This window comes from Anarhichas minor, unplaced genomic scaffold, assembly GCF_050575085.1.
Source record: "Anarhichas minor isolate MPS153535 unplaced genomic scaffold, ASM5057508v1 ptg000055l, whole genome shotgun sequence".
In the NCBI taxonomy this organism is placed as follows: Eukaryota; Metazoa; Chordata; class Actinopteri; order Perciformes; family Anarhichadidae; genus Anarhichas; species Anarhichas minor.
Window position 1 is genome coordinate 5,082,233 of NW_027466501.1, and position 17,768 is coordinate 5,100,000.

General features: G+C 43.9%; 1 protein-coding gene across 13 annotated transcripts in view; it reads right to left on the reverse strand.

The window, feature by feature from the left end:
• Positions 1 to 5,328: 5,328 nt before the first annotated feature.
• Positions 5,329 to 17,768, reverse strand: part of msrb3 (methionine sulfoxide reductase B3) — a 16,512-nt gene continuing 4,072 nt past the window's right edge. For 5 of the 13 annotated variants that reach the window (XM_076076270.1, XM_076076269.1, XM_076076272.1 and 2 more), the window contains 6 exons: positions 16,794 to 16,900; positions 10,896 to 11,004; positions 10,272 to 10,346; positions 9,924 to 9,952; positions 8,724 to 8,821; positions 5,329 to 6,078 (listed from right to left, as the gene is read on the reverse strand). In XM_076076270.1, the coding sequence (XP_075932385.1) occupies positions 5,923 to 6,078; positions 8,724 to 8,821; positions 9,924 to 9,952; positions 10,272 to 10,346; positions 10,896 to 11,004; positions 16,794 to 16,900 (574 nt within the window). In that variant the 3' untranslated portion in view covers positions 5,329 to 5,922. Of the gene's footprint in view, positions 6,079 to 8,723; positions 8,822 to 9,923; positions 9,953 to 10,271; positions 10,347 to 10,895; positions 11,005 to 13,921; positions 16,768 to 16,793; positions 16,901 to 17,768 lie in introns of those variants that run through there. The other 8 variants (XM_076076277.1, XM_076076281.1, XM_076076282.1 and 5 more) reach the window with 5 other exon arrangements.

The window sequence follows — 17,768 nt, forward strand, 5'->3', positions numbered from 1 at the left end:
GCCGAAGCTTCATGGTGCTTCATTTGCTCTACTGCGCCATCAAGTGGACAATAAATGTAAAACAGGCAGAGTGATGATGATGACACCATGGCTTTGGTGTGTGAAGCATTGAATTGAAAAAATGAATGAATGATGTTTGCGATGCTCGTATAATAAAGTCACAAGTCCATAAAATGTGAGGGGGGGTCCATTGCATTTCGCTGCCCCTTATATTTCGAATCGCACGCCAAACCCGTGAACCATTTCCTGAATCAGTCACGTGGTACGGCCGGCTTGCGAGGCTTCAAACATCACCACATACGTCATCAACACAAGCCTCGATACGCGCTTCACAAAAATCTTCCTGGATTACTCGACACACGTTTCGAAGCCTCGACATGGAAGGACACATCACTACCAATGAGCGAAAGTTCTCTGAGCCAAAATGCTGTTTGATGATGGCAGAGGTCAGAGGAGAAAGGCAACACTCGTTACAACCGAAGTATGAGAAGAGCATCTCTGAACGCACAACACATGAAAGCTTGAAGCCGATTGGCTACAGCAGCAGAAGATCACATAGGACACCAGATGTAAACAGGAAACTGAGGCTACAGTTGGCACTGGTTCCCCCTAACTGCACAATAGAAGATTGGGAAAACGCTGCTTGGTCTGATGAGTCTTGATTCCTGTTGCAACTTTCAGATGGAAAGGCTCGTTGTGAACGACATGAAAGCATGGATCCATCCTGATTGTATGAATGGGTCAGACTTTTTTTTTTGGCAGTATTTGGGCTCCTTTGTACCAGTTTCATATGATAACCTACGAAAAATTACTCCTCATTTTTACTGCATTTTCCGACGAAAGTCTGCTGCAAGTGTCAATTTCAGCTTGTTACATGCATATGCTCTTTTCTAAATAAACTTCCATCGTCACAGGAAACTCAGGTAGGTTTAGGCAACAAAACAAAACTATAGTTAGGTGTAGGACGAGATCGTGGTTTGGGTTAAAGGGACAGTGTGTAAGATTTAGTGGCATCTAGTAGTTTGTGTCAGGTTGCAACCAACAAAACAGCCCTCAGCTCCCCCCCCCCCCCCCCCCTTTCCAAGTGTGTCGGAGAAGTACTGTGGCCTTCAGGTAGGGAGTGTTATCGTTCGGATTTTAGTACAACTAGGAGATATTTTTATCAATACTCTGCTTTTCTACATGACTAAAATAAATTCAGAACAGATTTAGAAGTTATTTATAGTTTAGATATAGCTAAATATTGTTTCTAGAGCAGCAACAGTTATGTTTACAACAGCAAAGTCACTCTATAAAGTCATAAACATCTCACTGGAAATCAATGGACAATGTTAATAAAATAAATATCATTTCTGAGTGAAGTTTATGAAGAATGAAGAACACAGACATAAGTGTCTGTGTTCAGTCATTCCTCCTATTCTCTGTCCTCCTGTCCTCTGTCCTCCTGTCCTCTGCCCTCCTGTCCTCTGTCCTCCTGTCCTCTGTCCTCTGCCCTCCTGTCCTCCTGTCCTCTGCCCTCCTGTCCTCTGTCCTCCTGTCCTCTGCCCTCCTGTCCTCTGTCCTGTCTTTTGTCCTCCTGTCTTGTGTCCTCCTGTCCTCTGCCCTCCTGTCCTCTGTCCTCCTGTCTTTTGTCCTCCTGTCTTGTGTCCTCCTGTCCTCTGCCCTCCTGTCCTCCTGTCCTCTGTCCTCCTGTCTGATTTGTCTCAGCCAACAGAGAAGTTTACAAAACAAAAAGGCTTTTGGCCGATCTTTCATGCTGTGCTCGTGTAAACAGCGGCGGTGGCCGATTGAATTAGGTTTCACTTTCATTTACATGTGCGTGGATGTAATGATACAGTTTTGGCTTTTTACTCGGATAATATTTATCCTTCAATAAATATGGTTCACTTCACCACAGCGGCCTCTCTGCTCGCGCTTCATGTGTGTGTGTGTGTGTGTCTTTGTGTCTATGTGTGTGTGTGTGTGTAGTTGGAGGAGCTCAAAACAATATAAAATACTAATAAAAAGCACCAGTAACGCGTGCGATGCTATCGTGTCAACATAAACCAAAATGTCTGAGGAATGTTTCCAGCGCCATGTTGAGTGTACGCCATGAAGAATGAAGGCAGTTCTAAGGGCAAAAGGGGGGCCAACCCGGGACTAGTGGGTGCATAGAGTGGCAGCTGAGGTCGTTTTGGGGTACTTGCTGAAACAACCAATGCTGTTGTTCTTCTTGTGAGAACAGTCTCAAAATGAGTCTTTTTCGAATGAAATTCCCTCTTAGTGTTTGCACAGACGATGTTTTTCAGTCTTTTTTTTGCAATGGAAGGAATTCAGTTACTTTGGAAGGTACAGATTAGATTTCAGACTGGTGAAGCCACATAATGCATTTATCTTATATGATCATTAAATGAGTTGTTACGTTTGGACACAAAGGTCTTTCTTTATGACCAAGCATCTGTATGATCTGTACAATCTGGACCTGTGAAGTTACATATTGCCCACTAATGCCTCTCTCACTCCCCTTTGAATCATAACATTTCCTCACTTTCCCACAGGCCTCATGACTAAGAGCAGAACCTAATGGTCTGAGGACTTGCTGCTATCCTTCCATTTCTATAAATAACTCATGGGTGGCCTGATATCTCCTCTCTTCCCGATGGCTGCTCGATCTAGTCTTTCCCTCCAGAGGGAAGTTTGGAGGAAAGGGATCGAGGACAGATGCCCCAGTAGATCTGGTCAGTGTTAGAGCATTGCCTTGTCTTTGTAAAGACAAACTGTCATTCAGTCCCAGATTCTCAGAAGTCAACCGTGGGCACAAAGAGGAGGCTCCGGAGCCCACAAGTTCATAATTGATCCCAGAGCTGCTTCTTCTGCTAAGTGCCCCCCCTAATTCCCACCCCCTGCCCCCATTTCCACCCCTCAAAGCTTCTTAATTAATCAAGAGTAACATGAGTAGGTAACGTATTCCAAACATCCTTGGCTTTAAGAGTAACTTGCCTCTCACTTCTCCTTCCCTAAATATGTTTCCACTCTGCCCCCCCTCCCCAATCGTCATCAGTGCTACAATTTCCTGTGACAGATAAACCCCTCCTTTGTGTCTCCTGTTTCTGCTTCCATAGAGGAGGACCCGGACCCCACACTATCTACAACCTGTACCCCAACACCACCCTGCCCCTTGGTGCTTTACATGGCACCGGTATGTTTCCATGTGGCTGAAATAACCATGCTGTGAGATTAAATCTCATCATGCGCAGGCGTGAATAGGACAGGGCATGTTGCAGGTCCGCTGGTCTGTGTTCTCAGGTCAGACCCACTGGCTCTACACCTTTCAGACACCGGTCCTGCGGGTTGCATGTGAGTTAACCCAGTCAAACAGCTGTCAGCCTGCTACTGAATGTTAGCTTAGACGCTAGTCAAGTACAGTTCCATACGCTTCACTGGTGAATCTGAGAATTACACTGAATTACAACCAATAAGTACCAAAACCCTGACCAGACGTGACTCTTTTTCTTCGCTTGCCTTTTCCATGATAGCCTCACCACGCAACTGCTACGCCTCTTCAGTACAAGAGACTTTGATCCCTACTATGGCAAACAGGCAGTATGTTAACCCATTCAGACCCACTATATTCAGACTAGTTCTCAATATGTGGATTTCCAACATTTAGATATATTTGAACAAATAGATATAATCGATGGTGCTATTATGATAAATCAAACTTCCAACATTGTCTATACAGACTACTGTGCAGTTATTTCCCTACACAGGTGCAGTCAGCTGTTCATTGTGTTGCAGCGAGGCAACGCCGAGTGTTGGCTGTGGCCTGGTGAGTCAGGGTCAAGTGTACGGTCTAATTATTAGCTTGTTTTCAATGCTTTTCACGTGCAATGCATGAAATTGTCTTTTTCCCTCTGTCACAATGATGAGCTGTGTTTCATCTGCATTTAGTGAAAGTCAGATCAGAGCTGCAGGAACCTGTCTGCTATCATGCTGCAGCCTTCCTCACTCATCTCATCTGTAAATAGATCATTTTGTCCCGATAACCTCCTCGTGTTTGTGTGACCTCAGGACGGGGATGACACGTTGTAAAACGTTGGGCCCTCCCACCCCCCACTCTCCAAGCTTTATGCTGCCACTCTGCAGTCTAAACACACCTCACTTGTAAATATTCCTTATTGCATCCAGAACATAAACGCTCTCATAGCTCAGGCTTAGCCACCAGGTTTTCCCAAGCTGAGCTGATGTCACACTCCTGCATGCCACCCACACACTCCAGACCTCCAACCTCTGTGGACTTCCAGTGTTTAGAGAGGCACCTTGTGACCTGAAGGCTTCTAGTCTGAAATCCAATAATAGCTGGAAAATTTACAATCAAACACTAAAACATCCACTGTCAGCCTTAAAGTTGCAATGTGTAAGATCTGACCAGAATTCTATTTTAAAACATTGTCAACCAAAAGTGAAGACGTTAGTGTTGACGTCACGTCAAAGACGTCTATGTTTTGAGATATCTACTGAAATGAGCATGCTAACCAGCTAGCCCCGGCCCGTCCTGTCTTTTAATACCACTTGTACCTCGAGTCTGTCCTCAGTCCAATATGAGAGGACAAAGAAGTAGAGCTGCTTGTCAATCACGTTGAAGGTACAGGGTCCCTGTACGTTTTGATAGTTTGTCTACTGGATTACATCCAAAGTTCTCCCCCGCCACCAGGAGAGTACTTTGGCAGAAGGAGAGCGGGCAACAGCTCCGGCGCAGATGCACCTTCACTTAGCAGTTAGTTTGAAGCAGCGGGGTGTGATCCTGGGGGACTGCTGGGTCAGAAAACTCTGTTGCTGCCATTAGGTCGGACCCAAAACTGCCTCTGACCAGCAGCCCACTGTGACCCCGGCCCTGGGGTTTGCAGTGGCTGAATTCAGGGGTTGCTACACGGGCGGCTATCTGAGCCACACCGCATGCTCTCCTCCTGGCAGCGGTCTCCTGGTCCGTCGTTTTTTCATTTCTGCCACTTGGGAATTTATCCAATAAACAAACTATCAAAACGTACACGGCCCGTACAGCCCCCGGTTAGTGGCACAGTAAACACACAGATGTCGTCGCGGATGTAGCCGGTGTAGGGAGCAGATACCTGGATATTGCTGCATTCACACGGAATCAGGTAGACGGACGACTTCTAGACGCCAAACACATTAATAGATGTAGTAGACCCTCGTGGCTTCACAAGATCACACCAAAAAGCTACTGGCAGTTATGGGTGTGGCTTAGGCGAAACTGAGAAACGACCGCTGGATCAAAACAATGGCGGCTCCTAAAGAGGAACACGGAAGCATGGAACAAGGAAGTCAGAATGTTTTCCAGATATTTTATTCATCCAGTAACTGTTTAGATACAAGCTGTGAACACAAACTGAAAAAAATATAAATGTCTTACTGCAAAGAACTAAAGAAACAAATATAGGAAGTGACCCAAAGACCACAGTACTTTATTTGTCCACCATAAGATGCCATCTGTCACAGTATCAAATATCACTTCAAAAATATACTGTAATAAAATATTTTTAGTTAGAATGTAAAAAGCTCTATGTTTTATATATGTGTGTTTCTATTACTACTCAGCATTTCATCCATGTTTAAATCAGCAGACCAAATGCTACTACCCACACGTAGCAAACCAAAGGGAATTAAGGGGAAAAAGTAGTTCCCTTTAAGGCAATCAGCTGATACAGGGTGTTTTGCAGCTTCGAATGTGACTGTTTTGGTAGCGTGCACTTTTCCCTTGTGATAGATTATACATCAAGAGTATTCTCACTGGCCTGAGCACCTTCCTTCCTTGACCAATAACCTCCTCTATCTTTACAGAACACAGAGCCAGAACTACTTTATTCATGAGAACCCTCCCTACACAGGCACAGTTGTTGGTCTGCTGCGGTTCACGAGTGTCTTTCAGAGCTCCGTTTTCCCGTCGCTGGCCGGTCCGCTGGCAGCTCCGCCCTCTGCCCCGTCTTTGGGCTGGAAAGCCAACGAGGCCGAGTTGATGCAGTAGCGTCTTCCTGTAGGTCTTGGTCCATCATCAAACAGGTGTCCCAGGTGAGCGCCGCACTGAAACACAACGGGAAAGATTGATTTGCAGCTTTTTTGGAATTTGAGTTGTACATGTTCTACAGCAGGGGTCACCAATAGGCGGACCGCGGTTCGGATCCAGACCCATGCAGACGCCATTGTATCTGGAGCCTGGACCTACAACCGATAGATCATTGAGAATGATTACATTTTGACAGAGCGCCTCTATTTTAACCGGCACAGCTTTTCCAGCCTTTACGGCACTTCAGCGGTACAGGAAACACTCCGACCAATTACATGTGTTGTAAATCACATCACGTGATGCTGCTCAGCCAATCAATGTGTGTATTCCAACAAGTTTCCCGACTCGAGCGAGATTCACACACACGGGGGAGAGACGAGGAGAGAGAAGGAAGAGCAGGAGAATTACGTGAGTCAGAAGTTATTTCACATGAAGTCCTCCAAAGAGAGAAAAGTGGTCAAAGAGATCAGAGAGACCAGAGACTAGAGAGACCAGAGAGGCCAGAGAGGCTAGAGAGGCCAGAGAGACTAGAGACCAGAGAGACCAGAGAGGCCAGAGAGGCCAGAGAGACCAGAGAGACTAGAGGCCAGAGAGGCCAGAGAGACCAGAGAGGCCAGAGAGACCAGAGAGGCCAGAGAGACCAGAGAGGCCAGAGAGACCAGAGAGGCCAGAGAGGCCAGAGAGACCAGAGAGACCAGAGAGGCCAGAGAGGCCAGAGAGACCAGAGAGGCCAGAGAGACCAGAGAGACCAGAGAGGCCAGAGAGACCAGAGAGACCAGAGAGGCCAGAGAGACCAGAGAGACTAGAGAGACCAGAGAGGCCAGAGAGACCAGAGAGGCCAGAGAGACCAGAGAGGCCAGAGAGACCAGAGAGACCAGAGAGGCCAGAGAGACCAGAGAGGCCAGAGAGGCCAGAGAGACCAGAGAGACCAGAGAGACCAGAGAGGCCAGAGAGACCAGAGAGGCCAGAGAGACCAGAGAGGCCAGAGAGGCCAGAGAGACCAGAGAGACCAGAGAGGCCAGAGTCTTTAACCAAGAATGAACAGACTCTTATAGGTTAATTCTTCACTCGTCACTACGGCTGGGTATTGGAACTCTAAAAAATAAAACCAGTCAAAGAATAGCTGCAATCGCTCCTTTATGTAACCACATCTAGAAAAAAATCTATATCTGTATGGTTTTGCTCACAGCCAATCACTGCAAGCCTTCGATTCAATGGGACGCGTGATTCGTCCCCTATCACAGAAGCTATACCCACACAGCCAGGATGTGGTATAATGAATCCTACTATAAGGAAGGCATGACCTGCCCTACTCTGCCTCTGATATTCTTACCCTTACCCTAAACAAATCTCACTCCTTGTACCTAAACCTCACCAATCCAACTGACGAAGGCAAGTACAAGCCAGTCAGAGGCAGAGTAGGGCGGGTCATGGCTTCACTATAGCAGAACTCTTAGTACAGCAGCAGGGATCTCCTGCCTGCACACGGCTCTAAACATGTCTGACCGGGCAGCTAGCAGCTGACAGCGCTAACAACGCCAACAGTCCTGACAAAGCTAACAGTTTTAACCTGGAGGCTGGACGGTCCACTAAACAATGCCACCACCGCGGGTCTGGGGACGGCGGTATACGACGCAACCGCTGCATGAGTGATGTGCAGTGCGGCGGCGATTAGCCAGTGGAACACACACACAGCTTCCATTCACATAGCAAGTATCGAATGAAGTGTCGGTATTATTTTAAGGGTACTGTATGAAGGCAAATCACTGTCAAAATCCGAGAGCGCAAATGAGATCCATGCGCGTGCGAAAATCAAACAGCCGCGCGTGTCTGCGTCAGAGTGATATCCGGTTTATCCAAAGACGAGGATTGTAACCAATGAGATGTAGAGATACAATGGCGACTGGGTCCGCCCACTTACTGTCAAAAAGAAAAACTACTCGCGAGCGAGCAGGTAAAAGTTTCGCTAGCGAGCAGGTTTAAGCTTCGCGAGCAACTTTCGCTCGCGCGAGAGTGAATTTTGCCTGCCAAAGTAAAATACGCGCGCGGCTGTTTGATTTTCGCGCGCGCATGGATCTCATTTGCGCTCTCGGATTTTGACAGTGATTTGCCTTCATAGTACTGGTATCTTCATTTTTTTAAACGATACCTTGAACTACTCGTCACCAAGGTTTTGTATTTGAGTTCTACAGTATCAGGAATATGCACTTGCATATGTTTGATTGGCCGACACAAAGCGTTCCTTAAAGACATTGTTTTGTGGCACAAGCTGAGCCAGATTCAGGTTTTTCGGCAGCCAAATGTGTTTACAACATAGACAAGAATTGTCTTCTGACAGGAAGCTCAGCTATTTAAAAAAAGTGGATTATAGCGCTGGACACAGGAGGGCAGACTTTTTACTGGATCCAGAAGATCCACATTTGGTGAAAAGGGGCGGAGACCTTGGGGGGAGCAGCCACGCTCTGGGTTTGATGGGCTGTGACACCTGTCAGTCAAGTCAACACACTGTCAAATATGACACCCTGTCATTTTATATTTATTTTTTTCCAATTATTTCATTTACTTTTCTTTTGTCTGTGAAACGCTGCGGGGAAGCCGCTGTGCATTTGATTGGACTGTCGGGTCCCAGCTGTCAGGGTGTAGTTGGGTGTTTGTAGTGTACCTGGCTGCAGGTGGTCTCCACTCTGTGTATCCCATGGGAGAAATCATCTGACACGGTGACGGACTCTTCCTTCACGAGGTCAAAGAAGGACGGCCAACCTGAACACATGACGGCATCGTGTTAGGAAGGTGGACAACTACTGCAACGATTGCCATGAAACTTGGTAAAGATATTCATGGTAATCATAATGACTCAATGTGTCCAATACTAATATGACCAAACACCTGCAAAATGAATCACATTCCCATCAGCCTCAGCTCCACTTTGTGTTTAGTCCTAAGTAGCAAATGTTAGCATGCTAACATGCTAAACTAAGATGGTTAATATGGTAAACATTAGACCTTCTAAACATCACCATGTTAGCGTTGAACAGCCTGAGAGCTGTCGGCATGGCTGTAGGCTCTCAGTCTTCTTTAAGGATGTAACTGCACTACATTAACTGGCTTTACATGTACTTCATATTTCTACCAATGTATGAGAGCAGATGAATATAATAGAAAGATGTCCCCGCATTAACTGTGTTCCCTACAGAATATTTCTGTTTGACAAACCAGCTGTAAACACTGAGGGACTACAGATGAAATATCTCTTGGCTAAGTCTGGTGCATTTACAGGAATGTGTCATTAATGGGCACTGTCCCAAATAACCAAATACACCAAGAAATCAGCAATTGTTTTTTATCAGTTAGATGCTTTTAGGAAAACCCGACTTCATCACTGTTGAAGGTAGATCAAGCAGTGTTCCTGGAAACAGGTTGTCCAGATGGGGGGGGGGGGGGGAGCATGCTCAAACAGACAGCTCAGGAGGTTTAGAGCATAAAGGATTGCACAGCTTCACAAAAAACTCCATTACTCGATCATCTGATATGAAACCACTGGAGCAGCAAGAAACACGGCTGAACATGAATGAAGAGGATCCAACACACATACTTGTGATGCGCTCATGGAGCTGCTACTGATTGAGTCAGTAGCAGACCAGTCAGTTAAACTGATGGAGAGTTTCACCCCAAACAAGAGAAACAAAGTTTTGTTGTATGTGTATGAATATGAAACCAATAAGTTGAGGTCAATGATTAGCAAATATCAGCATTCATATAGATTCACAACAGAATTTTAGGCTTAAGAGATTCAACATGCTCGTCAAAAACAGCCCCATACTGTAAAGAAAGCAGAGTAGTGTTCCAGAGAGGTTCAACTTACCCGATCCAGAGTCAAATTTAGTGTTCGAGCTATAAAAGGACACACAAGTTTCAATAAGAAGTTCGTTCATTTCATTGTTTAAAAATAAAAAAGCCTCATCTTTCTCACATTGCAGTGGACTCCCAACATGTGACAAAGAAATTCCGATTTTGAATTCAAGATGGCCACACACACACGCACACACACACACACACACACACACACACACACACACACACACACACACACACACACACACACACACACACACACACACACACACACACACACACACACACACACACACACACACACACACACACACACACACACACACACAGTGGGGTTAAGAACTTGTGCAGCTCTTACCTGAACAGCTGGGCCCCACAGACAACACACGCGTAGGTCCCCTCATCTTTATATGTGAACCCTCCAGTGAAGGCACTGTGGAAAATGTTTATAAAATTGAATGGCTAAACATGATGAACAAATGATACACATGGTTCTGTCAGGGTACAGCAACAAATATTTTCTATATTATATATTTGTCTTTGACTGTGTGGAAATCTGATATCGTCATGTCACAGGAATGAAAAATAAAGCATTTAAGTGTGTTATTTGCTGGGATACATTGCATCAAATAACTGTTGCGCAATTCTCAATGTATATTGTTTTTGTCCCTCATATTAACATTAAATGAATGAATAAAGAATGAAAGGTAAAACAGTAGACTGATATACGTTATTATAGGAGGTGAGTGTGGGGCGTCTGTTCATGATAAAAGCTTATTGAGCATTCATAAAAATAAAAACATATGCATGTAGAGAAAAAGAATGAATCCCCAACAGATATCTGAAGATTTCACAAAACACAAGAACATTGAACGAGACATGACCACGTTGAACGTAGCATGGCAATATTGAATTAATAAAACTTTTTGGAAAATGTAACTTAGTATAAAGTGCTTATGCTTAGCAGGTGGTTGCTACCTACCCCTCAGTTCCTCTCTCCTGGGTAACATGGTACTGCATTGGTGTGAGGCGTTTCTTCAGCTCCTCCTGAGGGAAGCTCACCGGCCATGTCTTTTTAGTCCTACATGCTCCTGAGGGGGAGAATCAGAGGGGACAAAAAATATTAACTACGCAGGTCTTCTGATGGTACCAGAGAAAAAGAGTCATCACTACACTTTCACTTAGTTCCAGCCATTCTTCTATAAACAAAACTGTAAAAACTTCCTTCGACTCAACATCATGCTTAAACATAAAGTAGAAATAAAAGCAGGTGGGCCAAAATAAATAATCTTACTGTATAATAATGGCAATGAAAAATAAACAGATACATGTATGAGTAAACTGTGGGAGAGATCCTTTCTAATTAAAGATGATGTTTCCCTGAGGTGTGTGTGTGTGTCACTGCCAGCTGTTCAGCATAAACATGATAGTGGTGAGCTGTTTAGGTTTTTCTCCGCAGATATGACGAATCATCACCTGCCTCATCATGCAGATGCTAACTGTGCAAGGATAAACATATCCTCTTTTTGTCCAAAAACAAAACACAAAAAGAACCTATGAGCAAAAAGGTCCTTTCAAATGAACAGCAAAGTCAAACAGAACCACAACAAGCTGCAAGAAAGCAGAGAAAGTAGCGTGAGTAGAGATACAAACTCAACAGATGCTGAACTCGAGGAGATACGAATCATTTAAAAATAAGGTACCCTGCTGATTTTTTGGACCGCCAACAGCACTAATGTTTGTATCTTAGACCAGCACCTCACGAGCCCACACTGATGTAAAACCAAGCAGTTTCAAAACCCTTTGAGAATTTCTATGTTTAAGAGGCCTTGAGGGTAACGTCTGAATCTTAAACCTGCACCCTCTTTTCCCATGTTTTTGTGTTTAAGTGATTATTGGGGACAAGGCTGGAAAAAAAGGGATGTTTTAGCCTCAGATTGTTATTATAAGTGTGTGACAACATTATGGAAAGAACCCTACAGACATTTTCTTTACCTTTCGCTTGATCTTGTCTGTTGCGTCTCACCAAGTTTCGCTCAAGGAGAAGTCTTGTTTCGAGATCTTGCAAGAGGTGACTTGTTGCCAGAAGACAAAGGTGGAAAAAGCTTCGTGTAATCTCAAAGTTGTTTCAATGTCATGGATAAATATTTTGCAGATTTCGACAGTGTGGATGAGGTCGCAAGATTTCAGAATGAGACTTGGTTGGACAAAATGACAGACGGGATCAAGCTAAAGGTCAAGAAAAAGGTTTTATTTCTCCATAGGGGCTCTCTCCATGATGGTTAAACGACTAACAGTCTGAGCCTGTCAGTGGCAAAAACAAGCACTTTTAGTGGATGTACATTGACGGTGCGGATAGAATAATATGATTACATTGCAGACTGTTTTGCAGCTGCTGTCTGTAGCATTCTCCCACACTACTGGACCAATTTCAAAAAAGTGTTGTCCCCATTCAAAAACAGGGTCCAGGTTGAAAAATACCAAAGTTACTCTTCAAGGATATTTGAGTATCAGGAACCTCTCACAACCGAGGTATTTGTTTTTTGTATTTTGTTTTTTATTTCTGTGGGAAAACTTCTGATACTTGCATACATGCACAAATGTCGGCTGTGATGGCACCAGTCATTTAGGTGCACAGGACTTGGTGGGGCTTGAAAATTGAAATGGTGGTGCCGGTATGCTACGAGAGTTTTGGGACAGGTGCCACTACAAGGCTTTTCTTCTATACCAGGGAACTGTTCCAAGAGCACGGCCTACCGACTTATCTGGATTACTTTCAGAACGGGTCTTGTTGTGTGCCTCCATATTCCAGAGGGATTTATTGGACACAAAATATGACTGCAAATGAATGCTGATGTTGCTCTGTTACAGATTGTGGGATGCATCTATCAGTGCAGTATGAAATTCAATTAGCTTGAATTAGCATCAAACTGAATATCAAGTCTGCATCGTTTGTTAAAGTTACATTCATTCTTTGTGATAATGCATTTGAAATGCCGTTTGGCGTGAAAAGTCTGCAGTGCATCACCTCATAACATTAATATCATTTGTAATAAATGAATGCAGAGCTCACTATGATGGATTCTGGAACAATAGGTTTGTTAAACACAATAGCATGGTTTACAAGATGGTTTAAGTGTGTAGTAAATGTGCTAAAATGTGACTTATTATAATTATGGAAGACTAAAAATGCCTAAATAAAATCATTTCAAACAAAGAAATTCAAGTAATGAGTATAAATGAGGCGTTTGCTCCTCGGGTAGGTGTGAACGTGTGAATGATTGTCTGTACGTGTCAGCATTTAATAACCGAATGAATTGTTTTTCCGTGCTGCATTAAAGTCGTGCAGCACTGACTGTCGTCAGTTAAATGAGGTGAAGGGAAGCTTTGTCTTTATCTGAAAAGAACTTTCCATGGAAACATGTGACTGTTTGTTTTTCATTTTGGCATGGACAGAGTCTCCACGTTAAAAGCAGAAACATCTCCTTTACCTCCTCATGAAGACACAGCGTGAGACAGTGCTTTGTATTTAGTGTTGGCAGATCTATGCTGCTCTCTGCTGGACAAACACACCTCTTCACTTCGTTTTCTGGGTTGTGATTTGATTTCTATGTGGCGGGGAAATTAATAGATAAAAAGGAAATACATATACTAATATAAACTTCAAAATCAGGCAATATCTGATTAAAGAATGAGTCGAGCATTCAGTGCTATATTTGCAGTACCTGGACGATTCTGATACTCACTGCGAATACAAAGCATTGTTAGTAAAAATGAATTGAGGCCCGATTACCAGCCCTGTTTGGATTCGGTCCAATTCGGGAGATCTCGAGCATCGTTCACTGATCGGCGACCCCTGAGAGGACCGACTAATGTAAGAGAAAGAACTAAGCAGCTCACATCATTCTGAACACACAAAGACACGTAAAGACATGCTGACACACCAGCCAGGTGTTAAGGCCTTAGAGAGGCAAAGCACAGCAGGCACACAGCACCCAGTCAGTGGACCTGAGGGAAGACTGCAGGACCTCAGAGCTACAGGCTGGCTCTTGGTTATTAGATGCAGCAGGTTGAAGCCCGACATGGCTGCTGGAGACAGAGAGCGGTACTCCACCCACCAGTAGAGCCAAACACCTCACAGCAGGGCTACAACCAGGGACTAGGCTGGAGGAAGGGGAGCAGAGGGAGGGAGAGACAACACAGGTCAAGATACTGAACGCCATCGAAGGCCAGATGAGGAATAAAAGTGCCGGATCAGCATCTGTTTGGGATTCCCACTGTTAATGCAGAGTTTGAAGGATGTTGCTTAACAGGCATGCTCGACATGGACACACACCTAGAAAAACAGAAAACATTAATACTTTATCCTGATTGGACGACTAACTAATTCCTTCGTTACAATCGACACTCACCGGCCACTTTATTAGGTACACCTTGCTAGTACCAGGTTGGACCCCTGTTGCCTTCAGAACTGCTTTAATTGTTCGTAGCAGAGATTCAACAAGGTGTTGGAAACATTCCTCACAGATTTTGCTCCACATTGACATGATAGCATCACGCAGTTGCTGCAGATTTGTCGGCTGCACATCCGTGATGCTAATCTCCCGTTCCACCACATCCCAAAGGTGCTCTGTTGGATTGAGATGTGGTGACTGTGGAGGCCATTGGAGTACAGTGAACTCATTGTCATGTTCAATAAACCAGTTTGAGATGATTTGAGCTTTGTGACATGGTGCACTATCCTGCTGGAAGTAGCATCAGAAGATGGGTCCACTGTGGTCATAAAGAGATGGACATGGTCAGCAACAATACTCAGGTAGGCCGTGGCGTTTAAACCATGCTCAGTTGGTACTAAGGGGCCCAAAGTGTGCCAAGAAAATATCCCCCCCACCATTACACCACCACCAGCAGCCTGAACCGTTGATACAAGGCAGGATGGATCCATGCTTTCATGTTGTTTATGACACATTGTGACCCTACCAGCTGAATGTCGCAGCTGAAATGGAGACTCATCAGACCAGGCAACGTTTTTCAATCTTCTATTGTCACATGTTGGTGAGCCTGTGTGAATTGTAGCCTCAGTTTAGCTGACAGGAGTGACACTCGGTGTGGTCTTCTGCTGCTGTAGCCCGTCTGCTTCAAGGTTCCATGTTGTGCGTTCAGAGATGTGTTCTGCATACCTTGGTAGTTACGAGTGGTTATTTGAGTTACTGTGGCCTCTCTATCATCTCCATCCACTCTGCCCATTCTCCTCTGACCTCTGACCTCTGACATCAACAAGGCATCTTGGTCCAAACAACTGCCGCTCACTGGATATCTTCTCTTTTTCGGACCATTCTCTGTAAACCCTAGAGATGGTTGTGCGTGAACATCCCGGTAGATCAGCAGTTTTTGAAATACCCAGACCAGCCCGTCTGGCACCAACAACCATGCCACGTTCAAAGTCACTTAAGTCCCCTTTCTTCCTCATTCTGATGCTCACTTTGAACGTCAGCAAGTCGTCTTCACCACGTCTAGATGCCTAAATGCATTGAGTTGCTGATATGTGATTGGCTGATTGGCTATTTATGTTAACAAGCAATTGAACAGGTGTGCCTAATAAAGTGGCCGGTGAGTGTATATATACAGTGACTTTCAGTTAAGTCACAGGGAAATTTTAAAGAAAAAAATGCTCATTTAATTTCTCAAAATTTAAACAAAAGAAAAGTTGTACTAAGAAATAATCCAAGTCCCTGTACAGAATACAAACACATTCATTGTTTTTGTGCAACATTATTGTTGTGTATGTTGTTGTAATACTAATTTCGAAAAACACTTTTCATAGATGAAAAAAAAGAAATTGTCCTTTTTAGGGTTAACAAGGACATCGTCATGAATACATGGTGAGAAATCACAAGAATTCCTGTTTTTCTCATCGGCCTCTCGGGGCTTCCACAGCGGTTCTTACTGATATAATATTAGAGGATCACAGGAAGTGGACTGAACAGTGTCTTTGTGTGTGTCCCTATACAGCCAGGGCTGTAGCTGCTGTCTGGAGACATCGGGCTGATGTCTCGACTACAAACACGCACAGGAAGATGACTTGCATGACTCTAACAACATGTTCACATTCTACACCTTTTACAGCCTGCACAAAACAAAACAAAGTGTAAATGAATCAAATAAATACAAACAAGACACAACTTGAACTTAAGTAATACACTATGATGTACAATACACTACCAGAGTCATGTGGACACCTCAACATTGCACGTATATAAGTATATAAGTCCCCCCTCCACTCAAACATTTGCTTTGCTTGTTGTTCCTTCACTTCATCCAAGTAAAGGAACAATTATTGGAACTTCAATGTGCAGAATTATGAAGAGAGTTTGATACCAGAAGGCTGTTTTCACCTTCATCTGCTAAAGGGGGAAAGCTGCACTGTGCTCACCCTGAATATGAGTTTAAGATGTGGATGTAGGATATTCTGACATGACACCTAGTCTGGAAGCAGGTTCTGTGCAGTCACGGTCAAGTTCCTTCCCACAGAACTGGGACAACCATGTATTTGTGTGTTTTGCTCTTTTGTCCTTATTGACTAAAAGACTGCATCACGGTTTTGCGGTAAAACGGAAGAAATGTATGTATCCACACTACATGCTGGTCTCATGTAATATGCATTTAAAGGCGTTCCTGTTCAGAGATTCAGACCTTTACACCACAGGCGGACCACTGTGGCACCACTGCCACTAAAAAATGAAACGTCCGAGACATGAAAGTGGGAAATCCACAGGCATTGTTTTTCGCGGACAAATAGGGAGAGTGAAAGAACAGAGTGGAAGAGACAGAGAGAGAGACCCATCAGTCACACCAGGACAACACCAACAGGTTACTCTACCTAGCAGAGAAGCAGGCAGTGCGGGGTGGCAGCCCCACTCAAGGACCCGATGCAGGGCCACGGCAAGCCCACGTCTGAGGAGGACAGCCATGAGACACACAGTCACACTGAAGAGAGACAGACAGAGGAGGAGAGGAGAGAGACAGAGAAAGAAGCACAGCGGTTGAATCATTCAGTCAGCCCAAATTGACTGTATTGACTGTTCCTTTGGCTAGGATTTATCTGCCCATTTCTGTAGACTTTTTCTATATATCCAAAATGATTCAATAAAATGTATGAATATGAATATTTTCAGTTCCTGTGAACAGCCTGATCACCATCAGATGAAGGATGGACTCCATTTAATCTCTCTGGATCAATTCTTTGCGGCACCATGACAAAAGATTCACTATAATAGAGACACATGTTCAGAGGCAGGCAGTCAAAGATCCAAGAGGAATATCTCTCTCTGTTTCAGACGCTTTGTGACAAACGGATCAGCGTAGATGGGCTTATACAGCGTCGTCTACAGCCTAAAGATCAAAACGGTTTATAGGTTGGTTATTTACAGACAACACTAAGCCTAATGATATATATATATATATATATATATATATATATATATATATATATATATATATATATATATATATATATATATATATATATATATATATATATATATATATATATATATATATATATATATATATATATATATATATATATATATATATATATATATATATATATATATATACACACACACACATACACACACTGTGCTGGCCTGCTGGGACATTGATTCAGGAATCATTTTGGGGGGAAACTAAAGGGGCACGATGGCGATGAACATTCACGAACGGCACCGTCCAGCTCAACTCAACTCGCTCTTTTTTTGGTTTTCCAGAAGCTAAAGTTGTGGACAGCACTCCAAGCTGAGCCAATACTAGAAGATGGTGTTAAAACACTGCAGACCACTGTTTATGGCATCCA